Source organism: Miniopterus natalensis, chromosome 16 (genome assembly GCF_054644295.1).
Source record: "Miniopterus natalensis isolate mMinNat1 chromosome 16, mMinNat1.hap1, whole genome shotgun sequence".
Lineage (NCBI taxonomy): Eukaryota > Metazoa > Chordata > Mammalia > Chiroptera > Miniopteridae > Miniopterus > Miniopterus natalensis.
Genome location: NC_142096.1, coordinates 38,517,157 through 38,543,587, shown reverse-complemented (window position 1 = coordinate 38,543,587; position 26,431 = coordinate 38,517,157). Strand labels below are relative to the sequence as shown.

At 52.2% G+C, this 26,431-nt stretch overlaps 1 protein-coding gene across 1 annotated transcript in view; it reads right to left on the bottom strand.

Annotated features, from left to right (window-relative positions):
• The window catches only part of TG (thyroglobulin), a 199,963-nt gene that overhangs the window by 156,374 nt on the left and 17,158 nt on the right, over window positions 1-26,431 (bottom strand). Inside the window, exons 11-23 of the mRNA XM_087825191.1 lie at window positions 25,809-26,396; window positions 23,933-24,172; window positions 21,479-21,613; window positions 21,048-21,125; window positions 20,424-20,536; window positions 19,514-19,616; window positions 18,178-18,378; window positions 15,720-15,932; window positions 14,531-14,685; window positions 12,969-13,125; window positions 11,398-11,622; window positions 5,938-6,087; window positions 1,610-1,780 (exon numbers count right to left, since the gene is read on the bottom strand). Of these exons, the coding sequence (XP_087681317.1) occupies window positions 1,610-1,780; window positions 5,938-6,087; window positions 11,398-11,622; window positions 12,969-13,125; window positions 14,531-14,685; window positions 15,720-15,932; window positions 18,178-18,378; window positions 19,514-19,616; window positions 20,424-20,536; window positions 21,048-21,125; window positions 21,479-21,613; window positions 23,933-24,172; window positions 25,809-26,396 (2,529 nt within the window). The remainder of the gene's footprint in view (window positions 1-1,609; window positions 1,781-5,937; window positions 6,088-11,397; window positions 11,623-12,968; window positions 13,126-14,530; window positions 14,686-15,719; window positions 15,933-18,177; window positions 18,379-19,513; window positions 19,617-20,423; window positions 20,537-21,047; window positions 21,126-21,478; window positions 21,614-23,932; window positions 24,173-25,808; window positions 26,397-26,431) is intronic.

The following is a 26,431-nucleotide window of genomic DNA, read 5'->3' as shown; positions in this document are numbered from 1 at the left end:
CAAAGGCAAGTGAAGGGGATTCTGAGGAAAAGCAAGGGGACCTCCCAGCCAGGGCCCAGCTCCCTAACCCAGAAATCCTCCCGCAGATCCAGAGGGAGGCTTAAGCTCCGAGCTTTGCATACTAAGCCCAAGATGCGGAGGATCAGCCTGGAGGCTTTTCCTAAGCCATTCCTCAGGGAGGTGGCATTGAAGTCGGCGAGGCCAAGCTGTTCCTCATAGATGCTGCTGGTGCCACTTATCAAGCCGTCCTTTCTGCCCCAGAAGAACACAAGGCAGAACAGGAGATGCTCTACAAAGTGTGCATTGCAATCCACTGACTGGGAGGCGAAGGGGAAGCATGGAAAAAATAATGGCTTCCATTGGGTTTGCAATTTCCCCACGGGACACATACACACAGATCCTTGGGATTCGGTGGTGCTTTTGCTGCAAATGGGACATGGCTGTTATGAGCATTAGAAAATGAAGCTTTCTCACTTGAGTTTCCCAGCCATTTTAGGTTATCAGCTGCAGCAACTTCCCCAGAGAGCAGCCTGGCTCTGGGCACAAGCGTGCGTGTTGGTGCGTGTTGTGTATGTGTATGCGCGTCAGTGTGCACATGTGGGTGTGGTTAATGCGGAGGCAGATGAATCGGGGACTCTGGCAGCCACGGCTTGTGCTCAGGTGTGCAAAGGTAAGCCACGGCCTTCACGTGGCAGAAGGTGGAGCAGGGCAGTGGAGACAGGAGAGGGTGGGATTAAAGGACCTTCAGTTGTCTCGGCCTGCTCCCTGGTTAACAGATGAGGGAACAGGGCAACTGGCACTGAGTCTGCTAAGCATTTTGAGGCATGAATTACCTCTGTCAGGCACATCACTGCTGACGCACTCAACTCCCCGACAAGGTAGCCTTAATATCCCCATGTTACAGGTGAGAAAACTGTTGCAGGCAAGCGACTTGCCCAAGACTACACAGCAGCAAAGGGCACCATTGGGGTTAAACTAGTTCTGACCCAACTCCCATCACACCGAGTATCATAGGACATTTGTCAGCTCACCAGGGCTTTCCCACCTCTTATCTCAGTGAAGGCCTGTGCCTGGCACAGGGTGCTGTGCAGTGACCTGCACAGAGTCTCGGGAGGCAGGCAGGAGGCTACTGTGGGGACTGAGGGTCAGAGAAGTTGAGCAACTTGTTCTGGGTTACCCAGCAAGTAAATTATGGAACCAGGCCTGGCCCTCAAGTCTTTCCACAACATCCCACTGAGGGAGAAATGCTGACCAGCTTTTGGAGGCAAGCGGTCCACGAAAAAAGAAAGCCTCAGCAGATTAATGTTTAAAATTCATTTCTCACACAGTCACCAGTATTTAGGAGTAAGGTTTCATGATGTCTAAAACTTACTTTCCAATGATTAAAAGTAAAAGAGAGTGAGAAAAGAACAAAATACTAACAATTGTTGGATCTAGGTAATGTCTAGTTGTTTATCCTACTAGCATTCTTTCAACTTCTACATACATTAAAAATTTTCAAAATAAAATGTTGGAGACAAATGCATCTCACATGCCTCTCCCTTTCTAGAAAGCCCTGGAGAGCACCACCCTCGCCTCAGCAACATGCAGGTTTAAGGCGTGTACATACTCAGACACTGGGAGTCCGTGAGTGGGGCCTCCATTTCGGACCATGGCAGCCTCCGCCCCTCGTTGTCCACACAGAAGGCCTTCCCACTGTCCCTGTCCATCTGGCTGGCTCGGTACTGGCCATCCTGGTCACACTGTAGGCCTGCCTCATTCCTCTGGCAGTCAGTGACACCTGGAACCAAGAGATAGACACAGTGATCAACGATCGAAGGCATATGTCTGGGATCCCTTCCCCTCCAGACTCCCGGCTCTTAATCACTGATCAGATACCCAAGTCCCATGGCTGAGCTTAAAACTCCTTAGTGACTCCAGTATGATGTCCAGGCTCCTTATGGAGCCAATAAGGCCCCTGAGACCTGGTCGCACCCCTCTAATTCTGCACTGTGCCCTGGGCTCCCTCAATCCCCTCCATTCATTGCAGGCCATAAACCTACCACCTTCTCTGATACCATTTGCTCAACCACAGGCCCTGCTCTGCTGGTTCTTCTTCTGGTGCACAGCTCTCCCCAGTCTTCAATGAGTCTACTCCTCATAGCTCATCAGCTTTCAATTCAATCAGCATCCCCCTCCATGGGTAACCCGCCCCCCCAGCCCCCAGTCCCCTGATGTCCCACTGTTTCACACTCTCCTATCAGCCCACACCTCTCCTCACAGCAGGGAGCACAGTTATTACTCCCATTTGTCCAGGTGAACAAATGGCCACTGTCTGCCTCCCACTCAGTGGAAGCCCCAAGAGGACAGGGACCTGACCTGGTTTTACTCCCTGCTGTATCCCAGTGTCAGACATATAATACCAGCTCCCCCATTGTGACGTTGTGATTTCTAATAAAAAATAAATATGCCACTGTTGTCCCCATCTCTGGCACAGAGCTCTTAAAACTTTGGGAATTTCCTAAGTGATGAAAGCCATAATGGTGTTTTTTATTGTCAATGAGGTGGCTCTTGGACAGAACTTATGAATGAGGGCTGGTTGCCTGTGGAACCAACCAGGTGATTGGAGGGTTGGAACTTTCAGGCCCACCCCTAGACTCTGGGAGCAGAGAGCGGCTAGAGGTTGAATCAAGGCCAATCAACAATGACTTAATCAATCATGCCTCCTAATGAAGCCTCCATAAAAACCCAAGAAGACAAAGAGCTTCTGGGGTGGTGAGCACAGGGAAATGTGGGGAGAGTGCCACACCTGGAGAGGGCATGGAAGCTCCTTTCCTACCTTGCCTTGTGCATCTCTTCCACCTGATTGTCCTTGAGTTACATCCTTTTATAATAAACTGGTCATCTAGTAAGGAAAATGTTTCTCTGAGTTCTGTGAGCCTCTCTCATAAGTTAATCCAACCCAAGAAGTCATGGGAACCTCCGATTTCTAGCCAGTAGGTCAGAAGCACAGGTAACAGCCTGTGTTTGTCACTGGCATCTGAAGGGAGTCGAGGGCGGTCTTGGAGGACTGAGCCCTCAGCCTGTGGAATGTGAGGCTATCTCCAGGTAGACAGTGTCAGAAATGAATTGAATTCTCAGACACTCTGCTGGTATCTGAGAGTTGTTTATCGTTTGTGCTGAGAAACCCCCTCCAACTCACACATTGGAATTAGGTCCAAGAACCCAAAAAGAGCACCGATCAATAAATACCAGCTGAATCCGTAGGTGAATCCCTTTGTTCCTGTGCTCAAGCTATTCCTCTGCCCAGGCATCCCTTCTCCATCTGGCTTCCTGACTAATCTCCACTCATCCTTCAAAACCAGTGTTAGCTGCCCTAACAGCTTCTAATGTACACGACCATTATATTATTAATTACACTACATTACATTTAAATACATAAATGTTTTCTTTTCCTATCAGACTTGAAACATCTTGAGGACAGGGAATTTATCTTTACTCGTTTCGATTTTCCAGTATATACTGGACACAAAGCACATGTGTGAATGTTCAGAAGGGAAGACCTTGACTGGTTCTCCAGAACTGGGAGTAGGTGAAACCTATTCTTTTATGGCAGCCCAGAAACTTGATAACATCTAATTCTCTATATCTTAAGACTCTCAGTTATATGACTAACCATTGATTTTATAACAACTTGTTTTATAAGCAGATACAAAGGCTACTTTTTAAATAACATGCATTATATGCCATACATGCTATACATGAATTAATTTATCAATCAATCAATCAATCAATAGCTATTCGGTTATCAACAGAACCTCAAAAGTTGTCCAATGGACATGCAAGCTTAGGAAACAGAGGAGAGAAGTGTTTGTGAGAACTATAATACAGACCTTAACTATGTAGAGAAACTGAAATTCTAAAAACTATCTTAACACAAAAGGAAACCAAAGAAATAGAATCTCTTGGCATCATTGGAAACTTGGAAGACTCTCCTGCCCTCTTTAATATGATTCCATCTAAGAACACAGACCAGGTAATACAAGAGGCAGAATAGTGGAGTTAATGAGTCCTAGAGAAGTTCTTAGGTATAAACAGACCCTTAGCATTGACTCCACCCTGGCCCTGGGGACCCATGGCTGAAATCTGTTACTCGAGGTGTCTGGGAGAGTGTAATGATATAACAGCCCTCCCCGACTGGAAATTCTACCAAAACTGACCCCCAAGTGGGAACAATAATGAACACTTATTGTTCATCTTAAACATTGCAATGGATTCCACTTTGCTATGGATTGAATGTGTCTCCCCAAGTTCATATGTTGAAGCCATTGACCCCAGTGTGATGGTGTTTGGAGATGGAACCTTTGGGAGGTGATTAGGTTTAAGTGAGATCATAAAGTTGGAGTCCCCATGATGGAATTAGTGTCCTTATGGACAGGGGGAGACACAGGAGATCTCTCACTCTGCATGCACACACACCTGGGAAAGGTCATATGAGGACATAACCAGGAAACGGCCTTCACCATGAACCTAGCCATACTGATCAGTTAGCCACTCTGATCTGGGACATCCAGCCTCCAAAACCATGAGCAAAAAGCATCTGTTGAAGCCACCAGTCTATGGTAATTTATAGATAGCATCCTGAACTAAGACATGTTTTATAACCACCCTATGAATGAGGTGTCATTGGCTTCATTTAATAGATGAGGAAGTTGACCTTTAGAAGAGGAAAGTGACTTGGCCTACGTGCCAGTGCCAGCAGGAGGGAGAGCAGGGATGCAAATGGGTCTGGCTGGTGCCCAGTCTCAGCCTCGCCTTCTGTCCCCTGCAATTTTGGTAGCACCTCCTCCATTAACAAGGGTCAGTACATGATGCTGATCCCCTTGTAAGAGAGCATTCCTCTAGCAGTGTGACAGCACTCAAGTGGCCCCGAACCACAGTGACACAGTCAACGGGTGCACGCTGAGGTTGACACCCAGGTGTCAGGGACACTGCCCTCCAGGAAGACTTTCTCCTTCAGAAGGAATGTCAGACCCCTGGTCTACAAAAGTCCTCATGCTTTCTTGGAATTACCACCCCATTTCCACTGCTCTCCTGTCCAAGGAGACTGCCTTGATCAGAGAGGTGACTTGATCTCTTTCAATTAGTTATTTTTAAATTCTATCACTATTCAGATTTTAAGCAGTAACTGTTTGCCTTTTATTGACACAATTTCAGGCTATGAGTCCCCACCGGGAAAAACCCAGCAGTACCCAGGTGACTGGTAAGTAAGTAGGCCGAGTGAAATCATGTGACGTATGGGAAGGCCACGCGTACACACAGTCCTGACCAAAGTACAGGGCAGAGGGCACATGAACTACACTGCGGCGATGCCTGTAGGTGGAAAATATCTTCCACTCCTCAATCTGATAAGGTTGACACGAAAGTCAGAAGTTTCAGAATCAGACAGAACCAAGATCAAAGGTCAGACCTGCCGCTTACTCGTTGAGTGACTTTGGCTAAATTACTTCTCTCAGTCTTAACCTTTTTATCTGTAAAAGTTCAGCTCATAATGTTGACCTAGAAGGGGAATTGGGGGATTAAATGAGACAACACAGGTAAAATGCCTGGCCTAGATCCTGCCAGGAAACAGGCACTCAAAGACGGTGGCCCCTTTGGTTACTGTGCTGTGTACCTGATGGCTGTCGATGGTGCGCGATTTTGTTCCCCATCCAAGACACTCCTGGCAATGTCTAGAGGCATGTTTGGTTGTCACAACTTGGGGGGGGGGGGATGCTACTGTCATGTAACAGGTTAGGGCCAGTGATGCTGCTAAATAAACATCCTGCCATGCATGGGGCAGCTCCCAAAATGAAGAATTATCTGTCGCAAATTCCAACAGTGCCAAGGTTGAGAAGCCGCTGTGTCCCCATTGCACTGCAGGGTTTCTGTGTGAAAGCAGGGCCCTGCAGAACTTACAGTGAGTCTGACTGAAAGTTCCCTCGGACGCGGTCGTTCTGCCCACAGGACACGGGGTGCAGGTCAAGCTCCCCGCCCACTCTTGGTAGAATCCAGCGGGACAGGGAACACATTGCTCGTCCTGAAAATAGCTTCCTTCAGGACACTTAACTGGAAAAGATAAACAGAAATGATGTTCAGGATAAGACACCGGCTTCACAGTTACAACCTCGCAACACGTGGGGTGTGCGCGTGAAGTCCCCGAGTCAGCACAGACCTCACCCACTTCACGCGTGTGCGTGGAGGACCGGCCGCGCCAGGCTCTAAGGGCCACGGGTAAGCTGGGAGGGGGCGGACGGCTCCCGCTCGCCAGGGGCGGCAGGCTGGTGGGATGAGCGGGGTCCGAGCAGAAATCCCAGGTGGGTAAAGGAAGAGGGGAGGGGGGCGTGCTGGCGAGCAAGGCCTCTGAGAGGGGAGCTGGACTAGAACGACAAGTCCCCAGGCAGAGAGCTAGGGGAGGGGCATTCTAGGCAGGTGCAAACACCCTGGGGCAGGAATGAGTTTGGGCTGTTCAAGGAGTGGAAAGAGGAAAGCCAAGCGAAGCCAGCTACTGGGTAAAGCTTAGTGGACAAAGGCAGGAGGCGAGGAGGGCCTGAAAGATGAAGCCCAGCCTCAGTGGTCGGGGTTGGGCAGATTGGGTCAAGTGTCTCTCCCCGCTGTACCTAACTGACTTTGGACTTGAGCGCCATTCTCCCCAAGCCAAAGCCTTTCCTCCATCCACCAGTGCAACCAACTTCCTTTGACCAAGTAGTAAACACAGACGTGTGGGACGTGCTAGAATGAAGCCCGTGTGGACTTAACAACTCCTATCTCTAGTACACAGTCACCTCGCAGGCATCTCTGAGTAAATCAGAAACTCGAGACACATCCTGGAAACTGAGCGATGTGTTTTCCGGTCTGCCCTGAGCAATTAATAGCCTCGCTCCGAGAGTGGGGTTTCATTCCTTCTATGAGTCAGGTTGTTGATCATCTCTAGTATTTTAACCCCAGGGCTCTGACTGTTCTTTCAAGTGGTCTCCAAAGTCATGGCTAAAGGAAATCAAAACCTCTCCAGCAGCTGAGCTGCCCTGCCCTCAACCCAAGGTGCAGCCTGGGGACTATGCTCGGGTGCATTCTGTTCCTCTCCATCTCTGATGTCGACAGCCACACCCCCCCAGAGGAACCCTGTGTCAGTCAGAGGAGACAGTGGCCGATGGTTGTCATCCTTCCCTCAGCAGGTGGTCCTCCCGAAGACCCTGAGTCCAGGACGGCAGCTGGGCATGTCTCCTTCAGGTAACTCCCTCTGAAAATCACTTTGGCCTCAGTCCCCTCCTCCATGAAATGAGACAATGTGGCCTATTTGAGTTTGCGAGTTTCACAAGCTTTTGGTCATGCCAACTGGGTCCCACGGTCCCGCAGCAGCGGCCACATTTCTGCCGAAGAGAAGCGTCTGCGAGGAAGCACAATGGTTCTCCACCCCTCGGCCTGCCTCGCTCAGTGCCATGCCTGGCGCTGCCACTTTCCAACTTAAAATTCTTTCATGCTGTGCCCCCCGTGAAAGGGTCTAAAGCACTGGTCTAAGCCCCTTGCTGTGCCCCAAGGCCACCCCCACTCTAACCCCTGCCTGTCTCTCTGGTCCCATGTCCACATAAACCATGTGCACTGTCCCCACAAAGCCACCCCACTTCATGACACCATGCTCTTCACTAAGCTCCACTTCTGGGATGTCTTCAGCACCCTCGCACAGGTGCGTGCACACACATGCACCCTTTTTCTCCTGCTCTTGTCGAGCAGCCACTGTAACTCACCCTCAAGATTCATGGCAGCCTCCGCCCCCAGCCAGCCCTCCCTGGCTGCCCCACCGGGCTGGGAAAGGCATTTTCATGGATATTTTAGCCGTCTCGTCGCTTACCTCCCCAACCAGACTGTCAGTCTCTTGAAAGTAGAGCTATGACTTCTGCTTTCCTGAGTATGTAACATGGGGTTTGGCACATAAATATATTTTGAAAGCTTGGATGGATGGGTGGAAGGACTCAGGCGTAGAAGGAAGAAAGGAAGGAACAGGAGAAGGAAGGAAAACATATCAGTTCACAAAAATGCCATAGAGAACTAGCTCCGTTATAAGGACCTGTGGTGAATGAATTAAATTTAATGTTGTCCAGAATAGAAATTGGAAAATCCAGACCATTTCTCTGGGGTTCTCCTTAATGGGCCAACCTGATATGAAGCTGCCAGCAGGTAATCCCAAGAAGACCCACAGGGCTGACCTTGAGGCAAGAGGGCGAACATAACTGACCCACAAGGACCAGTCCCGGGTCCTTGGATAAAGGCCACCACACCTCCTGGAGTCATGGAGGTGGACATTCCCACTGCCCTCCGAGGGATCACCCACATTAGCCCCTGAGACAGTCACAGAAGCCCTGCTTCACCTCCACAGGACAGCTGTGCTCCAGATGTGCTTCAGAAAGAAAAGAGCCAATAAGAACAAAAACAGAATTGCGAGTGTGATTTCACTAAGAAGCCCCTGGTGGAGAAAAGAGACATGGGGTGCAGAGAACGGAACAAGGAATTTGGGATCCGGTAGAGCTGAGCTTAAACCTCAGCACAGCTTGTAAACAGCAAAACCATATGCTGAGACATCACTGTGTGTGAGGGATGCGATGTGCATTCAAACTACAACCCTATGAGATAGGTATTTTCCCTATTTTTCAGATTGTGCGTAGAAAGAGGTAATGTCCCAAGATCCCACATTTAGAAGGTGTTGGAGCCAGGACTTGAACCCAGGCCCTCCTGGCTTCAAAGAGCAGTTTCCTAACACTTATAACTGTACTCTCCTGGCTATTTCTTCCATGGGATGGGATTGACGGTGCCTGACTCTCTGATCCAGAGCAATGCTAATAGGGCCCATATCAGAAACTCAATAACAAATAGCCATTATCATTGATACTGGAGAAAACGCAGGGCTTCCCGTGCTGCTTTTGTGAATTCTATTCTGGATCTTTCTAAGTATTTGGAATAAGGGGGTGGGGCTGAATGGTGTGACTGACAACTTTTTGCGAGTCAGTCAACACCTGCAGCAGTTCACGAACAATGTAGGTTTACACGAGGATCCACATGCAAACTGTAGCCCCAGGCCCTGGGCCAAATTCAGCTCACCTTCTGTTTGGCAAATAAAGTTTTATTGTAACGCTGAACATTTTTCTCCCTGCAATGGATAAGTTGAGTCATTGAGACAAAAACCGTATGGTCTGCAAAACCTGGAATAATTGCTACCTGGTCCTGTACAGAAAAAGATGGCAGGCTCCTGCTCTAGAGCTACTTAGTGCAACCCAGGGCAAGCATTTCATTCAGCCCCCTCCCCAGGCCCCCCTCCGTGGCTGCCACTCTCTCCGAAGCCCGTCACCCTGGGGCCAAGTTCTGACTGGTTGACACATGCAGGTGTCCCCCTTCAGGAAAGACTCTCAGCTGCCCCCCTCACCTCCCAGGTGTGCTGGGTTACCCATCCTGGTAGATGGGACCTAATAGCCTAATAATCCAGCTCCTTAGAAGGAAGCAGAGGATCAGCTTTCCAGTCCAGCCTCTTTATTTTACAGGTAATGGGCACCTGCCTCCCTCACCCAGCACCTCCCCCAGGGAATGGACGTGCTTAAAGGCAGAACAGGTCTCTGACCTGGGCCTTACCCAGTACCCATCTCCTCCACCCCCTCCTGCTCCACCTGCTGGCTCCACTCTGGAGAGGGTGCACCTGAGTCAGTGCGCCTCAGAATGGGGCTCCCAGACCCTGTCACCAGCACTACTGGACACACACACACACACACAAAACCCTCCTAATTCAGAGTCTGGCAGTGGAGCCCAGGGCTTTTCTTGATACGTTGCGAACACTGCAGCAGGTGCTCTGAACACCTTTATCGCTATGACCCTATTTCACTCACCCTGAAGGTGGCGCCATCTGCTGCTATTGCAATTTCTTGTCACCTGTGTCTTGGCTGCTCTGGTGAGGTGGAAAGATCATGAACTGTGGTCCTTGAGGACCCAGGATTACTCACCCACAGATCAGGAACCTGAGCCCTCTCTTGAGTGAGCCCTGCTCTGGGCTCTAAGACCCATGATCTCATTTCATGTGAGCCTCAATCTCTTCATCTGTCAAATGGGGACATTCTCTGCCACTTGGGGCTGCTGTGAGAGTTAAATATTTGGGAAGGTGTATTTAAACGGCAGAATCCTCTATAAATGTCAGTGCGAAGTAGTTGTGTTTCTGTGTTAAGATTTAGCTGCATCTTAAATTCAGCATGGAGTTTAGAACTTAGCATCGATTCCATGAAAGGAAAGGCCATGTAGCATTTGTGTTGCAACCAATATAAACAAATAACCAAGAAACATCTCCCTCTTCAGCTCAATAAAAATGCCTCTGTGTCTCATGCCACATGGGAGGATGGCTTCTCACCATGAGACCCTGGAATTCTCGGTAGCAGGCAGAACAGTGGCCCCCAAAGGTGACCACTGTTCAGGACATCTGGGAATATGTCAGGTTACACGGCAAAGAGAAACTAAGGCTGCAGATGGAATTAAGGTCGCTAATCAACTGACCTTAAAACAAGGAGTGTGGGTCATCCAGATGTTTTTAATCACAAGAGTCCTTAAAAACGAAAGACAGGGTCCAAGGAAGCTGCGGCTACAGAAAAATGGTCCAAGAGCTATGACACTGATGGCTTCAAAGATCAAGAAAGGAAGCCAGGAGCCAAGAAATGTGAGCAGCAGCTCAAAGCTGAAAGAGTCAAGGACAGCCTGGGGCCTCCGGGAGGAAGGCAGCCCAGCTGCCACCTTGATATTAGCCCAGTGAGACCCGTGTCAGAACTCAAACCTGCAGAGCTGTAAAATCATAAGTGTGTGTTGTTTTAAGCCACTAAGTTTGTGGTAGTCAACAGGAAGTTCACACAACTTCTATTAAAGAATTTGCAGCTGCATTCTAGGGAAAAGGCTTCCAAGGCTATTTCCTGTGAGGCCGAGAGCCCCAGTCCACCTCCACCAGGCTCACTCCCGAGTGAAGTCCTGGGCTGATCCGTGGGCACTGGGGGACAGTGGGAGCAATGTGCTGCCGCAGCCAGACTAAGGACTGTCACGGAGCACAGAGGGTAGACGGGAGCCTTCGCCACAAAGACAGTGCAGCCCAGACCCCAGGGTCCAAGCTTGTCAAGAACCAAGGGGAAGGGATAACCTCAGTCACTGGGATTCCTCCCTCTGTCCTGTCGTCTGTGCCTCTTGCTTCAGCTGCTACCTAACGGGTGATGACTACTGGCCCACACGGTGGAGGACTGAAGAACTTTTGCATAAAGAAATGAATGATTCTCCACTCTGTATGTCCACTCTCCCAGAGCTCTGGTGGCCTTTCCCGCAGCCTCACATCGCTCTGTGACAGCAGTCCAGGGAAGGGGCTGGACCTACCGCACCCCAGTGGGTCCTGACTGGCGTTGCTGGGGGCCGCGACGGGATGGAATCCTTCCAAGCACCCATATCGTGTCCTGGGAGAGGGGCCAAAGCTGTCCCCCTGGAGGAAGCGGATGGAGGTGTCTGCTAGGAACGTCTTGGAATCCAGGTGAAACTGGAACATGCCACTTTGGATCAGATCTGCGAAGCGCCCAACGAGGTCCTTGCCCACTAAGGCTTCCTCTGCAAGACATGGGGTGGGGCAGGAGTGCCATCTCACTGTTCTCTGCCAGGGCTGGGGAGGGTCCAGGGGCAGAGCTACCCAGAACAGCCACGCTGAGAGGATACATAGGCATTATCCAGTGTTTCATGGTAAAGAACTGGAGGCTCAGAGAAGAGGGTTGATTGGCCCAAGGTCACACAGGGGTCAGAAGCACAGCTAGCACTCCAGCCCAGGTCTGTGGCTGCTGCCCTTCTGTGGCATCCATGTGACCCCCGCTGGCATAGGATATCATGACTTTAATCCCTAATCTAAGGTGCACTGTCTGGGTAAACAGCCTTTGGCAACCTACCATCTCTGAGCCTCAGTTCCCCCATCTGCAAAATGGGAATGTTTCTCTCGCAGTTGGTGAGGATTGTGCGAGAGTGCGCGATGGGGCCCCTCAAGCAGAAGGCAAAGCCCCCAGAGGCAATGAAGCCTCTGCCTCCTGCTCACTGAGAGCCTCCAGTGTTTCCTCGGCAGGAAGAAGAGGGGCCCCACATCTGGAGCAGGATGGACCTCAGCCCGCAAGGAACGCTTCTTTCCAACAGGCTACCGCAAAGCCAGCCCGAGGCCAGAAACCACAGTCGTCATTGTCGCTAGGAATAAACATCTCCTTCCGCAGCTTCAGACACAGCCCAAGCATCCAGGCTCTTGCCAGAGGGAGACAAAGAGGACCCCTAATTCATAATGCTGGGGGATTATTGCCACGAGGGCTGCAGGCTGGCAGAGATGCAGTCTCCCTTCCGGCTATACCCTGGCCACCTTTTCCAGAAGGCCCCCCTCATAGAACAGAGGCCGAGTCCAGCCAGTGCTGACCTCGGGTAGCCATAAAATCCACTCCACTTCTCCTCAGACCTTTCTACTCTCTCAGCTCACCCTCGCTGTAACTGTCCTGTTTTAGAAGCATAACAGGTTTGCTTCTTAGAAGCATAATGGGTTTGAAGAGTGTGAGTGGTCTGAGAAGTTTCATAATTTGAAGTGGACAGGACGTGAATTATAAACCAATAGAGGCTCCCTCACCCGCCCCTCTTTTCTTCACACCTGTAATCCCTCTCTGTGCCCAGAAAATCCAGAGAAGAATTAGAAAATGTTCACAGAAACATAATCAGGTGATAGTATTTAACTTTCGTAAGCTATTGATCAGAAATCTATTGATTTTTACATTCTGTTTAATACTTAGCTCCTCCTGTGGGCCGGGTTGATAATTCTCACTAGAGACTCACAGGGAGGCATATTATGGCTCCACCAGCTCCCTTTGACAGATGAGGACACTGAGACCCAGAGACTCTGCATAGCTTCTCTAAGTCAGCAACACAGGGGAACATACCAACGTCATGCAAATCAGGAAGAGAGGCCGGTGGGACATCCTCAAGCCGCAATTTCCACGTGACATTCACTCCTAAACGCTCTCCGGTCAGACACTCCACCTGCACCACGGAGTCGTCGCAGACAGGAACAGAGACAGGGGTCCCGGAAAGCTTCACCTACAGAGACAGATGCCCAGCTCAAGAACGCAGGGAAGGGAGCCAGCTCTGTTGAGCCCACAGCAGTCCCCAAAACTGGTTGATATTACTGTTGAAGGAGGTCATTGAGAGGGTGCGATTGCAGGGTGGCCTGCAAGCTGGACCTGGGCAATTGGAGGCTCCTCACCCCTCCCCTGTCCTTGGAACGCACACTCTGCCCACTGTTCCCACAGCAGGAGCCGTTTCAAGGACGCAGCGTGGAGGTGTACCTGACTGAACCCCACTGAGGTCTCTGGATTAACTTGGAAGATTCTGGCGGGTTTATTGAGAACTGCTCGTCTTGCAGCCTCCAAGACAAGCCTGGGACGTGAGTCCCCCAGCTCCTTAAACCTGCACCTCCCCATCCGGAGTGGTCTGACTCTTCCTCTGTCTCTCCTTGCCCTCCGTATGGGGGCCAGTCGGAACCAACACTTACTTCCTTGAATCCTCCCTGTGACCCTCCTCAGGGGTAAAGTATTATCAACCCCCTTTACCCCCTGAGGAAGATGAGGTTCAGAGAAGTTGGGTAACTTGCCTTGGCCACACAGCTTACAGACAAGTGGAGTAAGAACCGATTGCCCTATGCTTCAAAAGCCCAAATGCTCCTAATTCATTTCACCAGTGACTCTACAAACGTCCTCAGTACGTGCACCCAGCTGAAAGGACACCACCTTCCCCCTTTGAAGCTGCAGCACCCACAGGCTTCTCCGTTTCACCTACACAGCCTGGCTTCTCCTCCCAGCCCGAGCGCGGCCGCCTCCGGTGCCCACTGAATGTGATTCAGAGGCTCCTTCGGGGCAGGGTGGGAGGATGGATGGTGAGGGAGCCTGGTTGGCCCAAGGACAGTGCTGGGCACTGGTCCGAGTTCAACACCAGCTCACCTTGCCCTCCTCACAGCACACTCTTTCCAAGGGTAACAGCCCAAGAGCTTCTATATCCAACCCCAGGGGATGTGAGTTCATCAAAGCTCACTGTCCAGAGGTGATGGGGAGCTCTGGGCGCCTGGCGAAGGCCCCGCGGAGGCAGCCTGTGCTTCAGGACATCATCGACAGGACATGCCATGCCACAGGATGGTGCCAAGCACTGTACTGTGTGCCACCCACCACACTACACCCAGGATGAAGGAGAGTAAGTGGATATGGGTGTTCGTGTAGTTGTCACTGGACGAGAAACTAAGTGCCGGGCACTTAGCCAGTGATGAGATGGGCTTGGATTCCGCCTCTGCCGCCACATAATTAGCCTCGGCCGGGTTACTTTCTCATTCGGGGCCACTGTTTGCCCACTGGTAAAATGAGTGAGGGTCCAAGTGCAGGTTCATCTGAGCTTCTCTGACACCATGACCCTGAGCTCCGTCCGAGCCCCACCAGGGGGAAGGCCGTGCACTTACCTGGACCTGGCAGAAGCCCCGGGCCCTGAGCTCGTCTGAGATGAAGACCTGGAAGGCCAGCAGCAGGCCCGAGTAGTCTGCACTGCACATCTTGCCTGGTGGGAGCCGGAGCTGGAACTGTGCTTGGGTCTGGAGGGTCTGCCACAGCTGGAGCCCTGCAGGGGCGTGTCAGAGGTCAGCAGACGCAGGTGACAGACCGTGGGGTCCTTTTCTCTGTTTTTTTCTCTGCAAATATAACCCTCCTTCATTTAGTTTGGAGTCCTCGAGCACTGCCATCTTGCATTGTCATGCTCAGATGACTCCCCAGTGTGGCAGCTCATCTCTGAGGTTACCTAGCACCTCCCAGCCAGCTCGATACTGCCTCAGGCTCTAACCCAGGCTGCTTTACATCCTGGGGTCCTGGACATTCCTCTTGGAAAGCTCCCACGTTATCTTGCATTCAACCAGGGCAGCTCCATGTGGTCTTGCCAGTTGAGCGGCCACCACAGCCTGTATGAAATGCATGCTCTGAGGTTGTCCAGTGCACACCGTGCACATCTGAAAACAGCAGCCCTGCATTCAACTTTTGGAGTTCAAGACCCACACCCCTCTTCTCCCAAGTCCCTCACTTTAGATCCAGCCTGGTCTTGATTTCAGCTTAGGCCATTTTGTCATAGTAACTTTGACAATCCACTGATTTGTCCACATCACATTTTCAACTTTCTGGATAGCATTCTCTATTCCAGAATGCTTTGCAACAAATACTGCCTGCGACACTCTTCCAGCCACCCAGAGCCTTGTGACAGTCTGAGGATCGGGGTCCCTATCCTGGACACCCCTTCCACTGCCCTGGGTGGACCCAGTGCCAGGTCCCAGCGCCCACCCCTGCCCTGCCTGGCTAAGTAACCACACCAGCTTTTGCCAAGGCAGCTGCGGTCAGAGCCTGGTGCCACCTTACAGCAGGGTGCTTGTGAATGCGGGTTCAGCGGGTGGGCAGGACAGGACTTACGCCGATATTCAAACAGGGCCCAGACCCACAGCTCTGCCAGGTGTTAACCCTGGAGCTCCAGGTGGACCTGGTGTGGAGAGTCACACTCAGAGGCCTGACAAGCTCTCTCCTGCTCCGGATGCCACCTGGATCGCAGGGAAAGTGCAGGCATGGAAAGTGCGAGGGAGCAGGTACAGGGCAGACATTCCAGAGGCCACTCACGCTGGCAGGCCAGGGGCTGGGGTGGCTGTGACAGCCAGCGTCTCGTCTCCAGGCTGCACACCAATGACACTGGCCGGAACACGCTCTGGTAGCCCTGGCGGCACAGCAGCTGGCACAGCTGGACGGTGGCCCCTCGAGGGCCCGAGGCTCGCTCACACAGGATCACTCCACCAGTCACATCTGACATGTTGAATGGCAGTGGGCACTGCGGGCCTGGGAGCAAGAGAGAGGGCCGCTGTGGGCATCTGCCCAGCACAGGGTGGCTCAGGGCTCCTGCGTCTCTCTTTTTCTTCCTGCCCAAGAATATCTGGCTCCTCAGGCCCTGACCTGGGCCTGCTCCCTCCCTCTCCTCCCTCTTCTTGAATGAACCTGTCCTCTCTTGGTTGTGACAGACACCTGAGCACGGAGGACTCCTGTATCTTCACCTCCAGCTCAGACCTCTTGAGCTGTTGCCCATCTCTCTAAATCCAATCACCACTGGTCCTCTCCACCTCAAGCCAACACATCCTAACTCATTGCTGCCTGTTGTCACTTCAGTACCTGGAGGTCCACGCATGGCACCTCCTGCCACCCGGCTCTCCCTGGCCAGGAACACGGCGGCCACCCTGGACAGTCCCACCCCCTCTGCCCAGCCATCAGCGAAGGCCATGGCTCACACCTTCTCACCTTCTCTGCATTTCCACTGCACTCCCTTCATCTTCTTCTCAACCTGCTACGGAAGCTTCCTCGTCAGGTTCCCTGCATTGGGCTTGTCCCCTACCTCTCTGCTCACACGTGCAATCCAGTCCCCACTGCCGGCAAAGGAACTGCAGCGAAGCTGGACACCAACTCTGTCCCTTGGGGGTCTGAGGACCGACCTTCTCTCTCTGTTCTTGATTCCCTCAGGCCCCCTTTGCCTCCAGACATGGCTGCCTTTCCCTGAGCAGATCTCTGTTCCACACCTAATGCCCTTCCCTCCGCCTGCTCATCTGCCTAGAAAATTCCTTTCTGACCCTCAATTATCAGCTCAGCACCTCTAGCTTTCTAACACCTTCCATGGTTCTCCTGGGCCTTCTTAGGTCTCCTTTCTCCAAGGTCTCCAGCCAGCTGGTGTCACCCTGCACGTTATCAATGAGTCGAGAGTCCCATCCCCGCACACCAGTCTCCCCACGGGATTGAGCCCCAGGAGGAAAGGGGGGGGCCTTTCCTCTGTTCACCCAGACACAGCACAGTGCTGACTGTGAGTATGGGTTATACCAGTGGGTGAATAACTGACTGACGCATAGCCCGGTGTGACAATTTCACACCTGACTAGAGATTTAATTACCTGCTCTCGCTTGGGCACAGCCTTCCTGCCTGTTTACTCTACAATTTGAATCCCCATGTGATTCAAGGGTACCCAGGGGGCCTCAAAGATAGAGAATGACTCATTTTAATCTCTAAGGTGCAGCCTCTCTGCTTTCTAAGAGCGATAGCCTCAAGCCAAGAGCTTGCTCTGCGATCTGCAGTGAGTTGACTGAGTTGCTAGGCCATGTATTATTATTAACAAAGGGAGTATACATTATAGCCTGCACTGGAAATTTTAGGATGTGGGTGTTCTCGTCATTGCCATTGGCAGAGGGGGACACTGAAGCTTGGGGAGGTTAACGCTTCTGCCCTGAGGCCCACAGCAGCACAGTGGAGAGCCAGGTGTGACCCCAGAGGTTGTTTTCAGAGCCACCAGGCTAAGTCATTTACAAGACTATTTGAATTAACCTGAACAATGGCCCTAGGAAATAGCATGATTGGGAAACCGAGATCCAGAGAGGTTAAGGAACTAGCCTGAAGCCACCCAGCAAGGAAGCAGAGAGCTGACTTTCAAGTCTGTCTGTCTGGCTCCCACATCTGAGCTTTCTCCACCACACTCTGCAGTTGATCCGCAGGAAGAGCCTTTAGGGGGCTCATGTTAATGCTGGTGGCTTCACAAATAAAAGGCAAGTAATTGATAATTAAATAATAGATTTGATTATGTAATAACCTATTTCAATGTGGTAATATATGTTTATATGATATATATTTTAATATTTTATATCCAAACAATTTTTTAAACTAGAAATAAAAATAAACAAGTCAACACTTGCACAAATTCCTGCCATTTCCTGCTGGGATGGACTCATCCCCACTGAGACTCTGACTCAGCGCCCTCCGCCCCCCTCCAGGATGGGAGACCTGGAGTCCTCCGCAGGCCAGCCCCGGCCTCCTGGCCTCTGGAGCCACCGCACAGCTCCACTTGTTCTCAGCTCCAGGGCTGAGCGTTTGCAGGAAGCAGACGCCAGTTTCGACCACATGGGAATCAGCAGCCACCACATCCTCTGCGCTCCCCACCTCCCCTCCCAGCCCCACTGTCCTGGTACTTTAAAGCCCACCCCACCCTGGTGAAGGGATAGATGAGCAGGGCCCCCCACCAGCCCAGGCAGCCGCTGAGGGCAGCACATCTTACTCTCACAGGCCGGCCGGCTCCCTGCCACACGGGTCCCAGGCACCTCCTCTCCACTGCCAAAGACACACCAGCAGCTGTCCTGGGTCGGGTCGCACTGCACGGGGGAAAGGCTACCGTCCTCTGCCTCGCAGGCCGGGGTGTAGCCTGGGCCCAGCCTCCTGGAGGGGATGCCGCTCTGGAGTGATTCACAGAGGCCTGGGCCTGGACACACAGACAAACCAGATGGAGTTTCTAGAGGCCCACAGAGCCACCATAGCCCTCACTACCCACAGGTGCCACCTGCCGCCATCTGCTTACCGGGCCACCAGGGTCTGGGCTGCCTCCCACTGGGGTGTTGAACTAGAGCAGGGCAACGACTAGGCCTTGCTCAGCTCTGTACACACACACACACACACACACACACACACACACACACACTAGAATTCACACTCACACCACCTGCCCTCAAGCAGCTTAGAGTCTTAAAGAAGATTTAACACGTGAGCAATTGGGAGGGTTTGAGACCTTGCTCCCCAGCATATGCCATCAGTTTGGCTCAAATACACTCTTATTTTTAAAAACAAACAAGAAAGTGAGCAACTATAGTTCAAAGTGATCAGAGCGACAGTGGGAGATGCACAGGGCAGTTTAGGAACCCAGAGGAAGGCCCTGAATTAGCTGGGGAAGAGAGGTCTCCGGGGACTGAGTAACAATTAGCCAGGGAGGGGTGGGGAGTCGGGGAGGACATATTGCAGGCGGCAGAACCACAGCACATGAAGGCCCAGGGGAAGAGAGTGGCACCTTCTTAAAAAGTCTGACTGTAATTTACTGCACCCGGATCCTGATTGTGAGAGACGGAGAAACAAGAGACCCAGGAGCCACATGTACAGGGAAGGGCCCATAGCCGTGGCAAGGAGCTTGGGCCTGGCCCTCAGGACCATGGGGAGTGTGGGTGGTTTTCAGGCAGAGGGGAGACATCAACATCTTGACTTCACTGTGAGACCAGGTTCAGGGCCAGGCTTGGAGCCCAGGGACCAGGGAGGGACTTGTACCTTCAGTTGTCTTCATCTGGTCACCCCACTAAAGCACCAGTGCCCACCTTAATTGGGACCAGTGCTGGCTTGCACTTCTCAGTTACATAGCACATCCCTGCTCCCTGCCATGTGTTTCTCCCAAGAGCCCACTGAGGTTAGGGAATCTTGCTCCTGTTTTATAGATGAGAAGACTGAGGCACAGTGAGGTTAGAGGCTTCCACGGCTCTAGAAGTGGCAGAGCTGGGACATGAAGCCACCTTTGGGACTCCAATCCCAGGGCACGGGGAGGAGCTGGGGGCCATGGGGGAAAGGTGACTACTCACACTGGGCACTGCTGTTTGTGCTGGGCGGGGTCCCTTCTCCTGAGGCCTGGTCTACGCACCAGATGCCAGCCTCCGACACCTGCAGCCTGGCAAACTCTCCTGTCTGAGACAGAGCCAAGGTCATATAATCCAGGGAAGGTGCTTTTGCAGCCCACAGGTCAGTGAGCAGGTGTCAAGAATGTCCCTCCCACAACCACCAGTGCTGGCTTCTCCACACGGAGGGAGGTGGCGTAGGGAGGTGCTCTCCTGACGCAGACCTTCCCATACACTATTGAACTGATGGTTAGAACTGCCCCACAAGGCAGGCCCACTGGTATCCCAGTCTCGGGATTTCATCTGATTTTCCTGAAGCCCCGGGAACTGGACAGAGCAGGTGGTAGTGTTCCTATCAGACCTCCCTATTAGGGAGAGGAACCCGGGACCCAGGGACTTCATCACTTGGCACATAAGTGGTTGAGATTCTAGCATGAATCCTTTCTCTAGGAGCTTTTATTCCTCAAATCAGCTATTGCACTGAATTATTACAATCCCCCAGGGAGCTGGGAGGGCACTATTATGACATGTCCCATTTATGTTGAGATACTGAGATATAACCACTTTGCATAACAACTTTGCCAAGATGACTACAAAAAGCATGTATACATGTAAATGATTTTTTAATGAGTTTTCATGGGCGGCATTTCCTTGGGCCTTTGAAACAATCCTAGCATTAGGTAGGGTAAAAGTGTGGTCCAATCATACGATTAAAAAAATGAACACATAGAGAAGGTAAGTAAATGGCCCCAAATCACCCAGCCAGACTGCCAGGAATAAGACAAAAATCCAGCCCTAGAACTAGAAAAGTCATCCTTGACCTGTGGGAGGAAGTCCTGGCTTCTTTCACGCCCTTCCTGGTGCCTTGCAGCCTTACCTGTAGGCAGGTTGGGATGAACAGGTCTTTAGGGGAAGGGTCTCCTTGGGATCCAGCCTGTTTCCAACTGGAAAGCAGTCCACTCGCTCGAGATTTCTCACAGGTGGTGGGGCCTGCGGGAGAGAAAAGCGCTTAACAGGCTGGCGTGGGTGCTAGGAGAGCGGAGAGCCCCGGCTGGCCGGTGTCAGAGTTACGTGTCAGGGAGATGGAGGCCCTGCGCGGACAGCTGGAGCCTCAGGGTAGAAGCAGGCTGAGGCTCGGGGACAAGGCCCATGTGGCTCCATCATCTCGGAGATTAAAGTGGGCAGTGAGTTTATGGATCAGAAACTCAGAAAAGGTTGGGCTGCAGAACAGATGTGAGGTGGCTGTTGAAACAACAGAAGTGGATGAAACTGCACAGAGAGCAGGAGTGTCGGGAGCCCAGGGCCCTCCGCCTCTCTGCTGCCTCCCTCCTCCTGGGAAAGTAGGAGGGCCTAGGTCTGTGAGGGTCTTCCAGACTTGGGGACTTGGGAACACGTGGTCTGGCTGCCCTCGGGGCTCCTCCCCTGCTGGGTAACAGTGGGGGCACCACCAGCCCAGAGTGCCCACCACAGGGTCAGGTGGGGGCCTGCGGGCTCCACTTACACTGGGGGAGCTGGGAGGAGCGCGCAGTCAGCGAGGCAGGGACGTAGTCTCCCGTCTTACCCACACACCAGCAGTACCCTAGGAAAGACCACAGCCAGAGTTCAGGAGGCACACGGGGGACTCAGCCACGGGTGTCTGACAAAGAACCAGCCCTCTTTACATTGCTAACTGTCAGCAAGGCCCCCATCCGCCCCCTCCCAACAACATTCACAACCACAGGCCTTAGCATCCCAATCCCCCCAGCAACTACTTTCAGGCTGGCAGAAGGTCATGCTCCCATTGTACAGATGAGTCAACCAGACGCCAGGGAAACTAAGGGATTTGCCACCAGCTACCAAGGAGGGCCCTAGAGTCCAGCTCACTTGCCCCAATGCCCACACTTTGCACTAAATGAAAAGGAGGGGTGTCCCATGGGTGCCCATCCCCCTCACCAGTTTCAGTGTGGCACTGCACAGGCTCCCAACTTCCAAATGCATCACACTGGGGCACATAGGAGCTAGACCGCAGAGGGGACGCTCCTGAGGAATCAGCCAGGGAGAATCGGCCACTCTGATAGAAGTCGAAGGCTGCAGTCAGAGAGAGAGGCGCAGAGGCATGAGCACCTGAGAAGAGCCACACATGTCCCTGTTCCAACATAGGATCTATATGACAGACATTCCCACCCAAACTGAGACAGGCTCCTCGAACCGTCGGTAGGCGTTCGACAGACTGTCCTTTAAAAATAAAAATGTAGCCCTGGTCAATGTGGCTCGGTTGTTTGGGTGCCACCCTGTGCACCGGAAGGTTGCTCCGTTCCTGGTCAGGGCACAGTCCTCAGGCACCACTCCTCACAGTCAGAATCCATCTGGGGAGACCAGGACTCGGGAGTCTCACAAGCTTCTGCCTGATTCCCGGCACAGCATCTCTTGGCTGTGTGATAATAGCAACTTGCCAACCTCTGTAAGCCTGAGTGTCCCCATCTGTGAAATGCAGCTAACACTTGACAGGGTGAGTGTGACATTTATATCAGAAGAGCTCAAGCACCAAGCTCATGCCAGGTGCAGCTGTGAACCTTTCCTCCCACACACCCCTCAGGAAGGACAGTGCTGTCATGTTGGCCAAAGACACTCTGTGGCCCTCAATCCCCTCTTGTCCTGGGCCTCCCGTCCTCAGACTCCCTGGACCTGGAGGTCTGCACGCACAGAGCTTCCTCTGCTCTGCAATGGCTGGGCCGCCCCTTCTCACTCAGGGATTCCGGGGAAATGAGCAGCCCGCTCCCTCTCTGTGGACACTTCCTCTGTCTACAGTGCCAGACACGAAAATTCAGAGCGTGCGGCTGAGTGGAGGGGATCTTCCTTAGCTCGACTTCGGAAGAAAATGCCATCATTGCCACCCAATGAATAAATCTCTGTGGCACCAATAGCTTCCCGTCCCCCTCCCTACACTTCCCTCACTAACCAAAGTGGTCACAGCTCCCCAGGCAAAATCCCACTCCTCTGCTCTTTAATCCCATCAGACCCTGTCCATGCACAAAATGCAAAACCACTGGCTTCCTGCCCAAAGCAGAAGTCCTCAGGCCTCTGAGGAACAGAGAAAGGAGTGTCTGGGCATCGGGGGCGAGAGGGGACGGAAGAGAGAGAGAGGAGGCACAGAAGTAGGAAGGATGGTTAACCACCATTTACTGGGCTCCTACGGTCTGCCAGGCACAGTGCCAGGCCCAGGATATAAGGGTGAGTGAGACAAGACGTAATGCCTTGTCCTTCAAAGGCGGCGACAGGTGAGGAAGGGAGCAGGAAATAGATGGACCGTGGGAGGTTCTTGCCTCCTGTGGGGTTAAGCGAACAAAGACCACGGACCCACCCAAGGACATCCCAGGAATGGGAAAGCAGGGAGCTCTGGCCCATGGAGAGGGCACTCTGTCTGCTCAGATGGTGGCAGGGTGTGACTGCTTTGCTGTTTGTGACCCAAGCCCAGGAATCTCCAGACAGGGAGCCAGCTGAGATAATTTGACAAGGGATGGGGAGCTCCAACAGGCTTGGAGACAGGAATCTTCTGTCCCTCTCAAGCTGGCGTGGGGTCAGTGAGAGAGCTGGGAGGGGCATCGGACCCCTGGCCAGAGGAGGCTGCAGGTGGTGGAGGGAGAGCAGGGCTCTGGGACGAGGCAGGGCTAGGCTGGGGATCAGCTAGGCACAGAGGCTCGGGGCCCGACCATGCCGCACATCCCGGCTCTGCTACTTATTAATTGGGTGAGCTGGGCCTGTGACTTAGCCTCAGTGTCTGCATTTGAGAACATCACCAATGGTGATTATAGCTTCATTCTCAGAGAACTGCTGGGGGATCAAATGCAGAGATCTAGTCATCCACTCAGCACACTAAGCGGCTGGCCAGTGGGAAGTGCTGTGTGACCTTGAGCTGCTATTATGGGCGCGAGCCCTGTGGGTGCTCTGAGCTTCTTTCTCAGCCATACGGCTTGTTTTCCGGAGTCACGAGCAGGATTAGGTGAGCTCATCTGTGGAAGGAGCCCGAATCCAGTAACGTTTCTGTACTGAGGGTTCCTCTCCTTTCCCCTGTGGATAACCCTAGATTCTCAGAGACGGAAGGAAGCTTTGGAACTGGCTAGGAGGGGAGCACGAGCCCTGGGGCTGGCATCCATCACATTTTAACAGGAGCGTTTGGCTTCATAGAGACCTGCAGGTGGCTCTGCTGGAGGGTTTGGAAGCATCTTGGAGAGCTAGGCACATCCTGGCTTGGACTGGTACCATAAAACCACTGCCTTTGCTCTCCCAGGAACCCACTGGCGTGGAGAAACCAAGGCAGCAAAGCCCTGAAGATGGCTGAAGAGCAACTATTCCAGCTCTTGCTCCCCCAAGAGATGGAACGAGAAACCAGAAGTGCACGACACTCACTGGACTGAGCTGCCAGACGAAGGGCATAATCGCTCCCGCTCAGGAACTGCTCCAAGAAAGCCCCCCGGGGTGGGGCGAGCGGGGGAAGGCCGAGCTCCTCATTGGTCAGCTGGATCCCCTTGGCCGCTAGGAAACTCTCTCCCAGAGGGAACCAAGAGTTGTTGGAAGCCAAGACCATCTCTTCCGTGTCCTTAATGAACCGCAGAACACGAAGCTTTGCTTCCTCGCAGGAGCCAGGACCTAGGAGAACAAAGACACTGCAGGTGGGTGTGCCAACCACCACATATGGCGCCCTTGATGCTTTAGAAGTGTGCACCATGTGTGCACACACATACACACACACATTGATGCCTCAGCTGTTTCCTTCTCGCCAGCTCTTATCACAACCTGGAATGTTTTTTCCATTTTGTCTCCACAATCTCATTCACTCAACACTGATGGAGGCCCTACTATGTGAAAAGATTAGGCATCGCTAATGTCTGCTCCACACTAAGCACGTGTACTCAGACAGGATCTAATTTAATCTGTGCAACAGCAGACATCTATGGGTTGCCTTTGAGGCTTAGCCTGTTTCCAGAACTTGACATTTTAATGGAGAATCCTAGGAGTGGGGTCTCTAGGCCATTTAAAATGCCCAGGTATGCCAGCTCTCATCACACATCCCTGTCACCAAACGTTCTACAAACCCACAGCTATTAACACCTAACCTTCAACTAACACCGAATAGTCTAATTTGCCATAATCCAGAAAGGTCTGGTCCAACAATGAATGGAAAGATCTCATTGGACTTGAGCAGCTATAGTATTACCCTTGACATCAGCAACGCTGGCGAGACAGACTCTGATTTGAGAACAACGGCGTGGAAGCTGCCCGGCTGTTGCTTCAAACCCCTGCTGGCGTGTCTACTGGGTAAAAGGCATTTCAGTTTGACACAGTCTGCGTCATTCTGCTTGTGCCTCACACAGAGCAGCTTTCTCATGGGCCTACCTGACTGAACTTATAGACCTCAAGCAGCAGCTCTCCTATTAGTCCTTTAGTTAAATCAGCCCTTTAATTAAGGCACTTGGAAGACAGAAGCACTTCCTGAGGTCCAGAGCAGTGTCCTTGTAGGTAACAAGACCATCATATTGCTGTTGGTTGACTAAACCACACCCCTGACTTGTAAGTGATTATAAAGCATTAGCCATAGAGGCTAAAAGCCAGGCCGTATTCACTTTAGAGCCCTCATCAGGCCTCAGATAACGCTTTGTAAACAGAAGACATCAAGTTAAAACTTGAGGCATGGATGTAAATGATTATATGAAAATTTAATAGTGAACTATATTAACTTTGCCAACCCCCCTGACTGCACTGATGAGGGGAAATCCCTTCCCTTCTACGAGCCTCAGTGTTATGGACCGAATGTGTGTGTCCCCCCAAAATGTATGTGTTGGGGCCCCAACCCTCAGTCTGATGGTATTTGGAGGTGGGACCTTTGGGAGGTGATCAGGTTTAGATGAGGGCATGCAGGTGGGGCCCTCATGAGGGGATGAGCGTCTTTATAAAAAGATGAAGAGACCAGAGTTCTCTCTGCCAGTGGACACAAGCAAGAAGGTGGCCATCTACCAGCCAGGAAGAGGGCTCCCACCAGGAACCAATCCTGCCACCACCTTGATCTTGGACCTCCACCCTCCAGAACCATGAGAAATAAATGCCTGTTGGGTAAGCCCCACAGTGTATAGTGCTCTGTTATAGCAGCCAGAGCTGACATGCATTTGGTTTCCTCAACCATACACTGGATGGATGTACTTGGCCATATCTAAACTCAGGTCCAGCTCTGACACTCAATACCCTCCTTCAAAAGCACAAATTCAGTTCTTCACATGGTTTAACTCACATGCTGGGACCTTGCCTGGCTCAGTCCGGGTTCCCTCTAGTTCTTGACCAGCTTCATCCACACACCAGCAAGTCCGGAGGTCAAAGTGCGCCAAAGGGGTGCTAAAGTCTGAATAGGGTCCTGGGTATCGCCTGAGCTGGCCATTTAGGATCTGCCAAAAGACATAGGGCTCCAGGAAGACATTCTTTCCGGGCTGGGTCCAGTTCCCTTCCAACACGGCCAGTGGGACGTCTTGGAGAGAAGAGTATCTTGCCAACCCTGGGAAGATGCCTTGCTGGCCAGCCTCATACAGACTTTGAATAAAGAGACTGAAGCTTCTGGAAGCTGCTTCTCTGTAGCTCAGGATCTTCATCAGCAGTTCAGCAGCGGTTAGCTCCCAGCCACCGTCGTTCTGAGCCCTCCACCCTTCGTACCACTCGAAGGCCTGCTCCGGGGGCCCATCACATTGCATGCGGCTCCACTGCCCGTTGGTGCTGCACTGTGGGATGTAGACGCTGGAGAGAGTGGGCGCCGTGCTAGAATTAGAGACCAGGGTCCGTACCACTTGGAGGAAGGCTTGTTCGGCCTGTAACTGACAGGGTGTGGGGCCTGGGGAGGAACAATGAACACATGTGTCAGGTTAA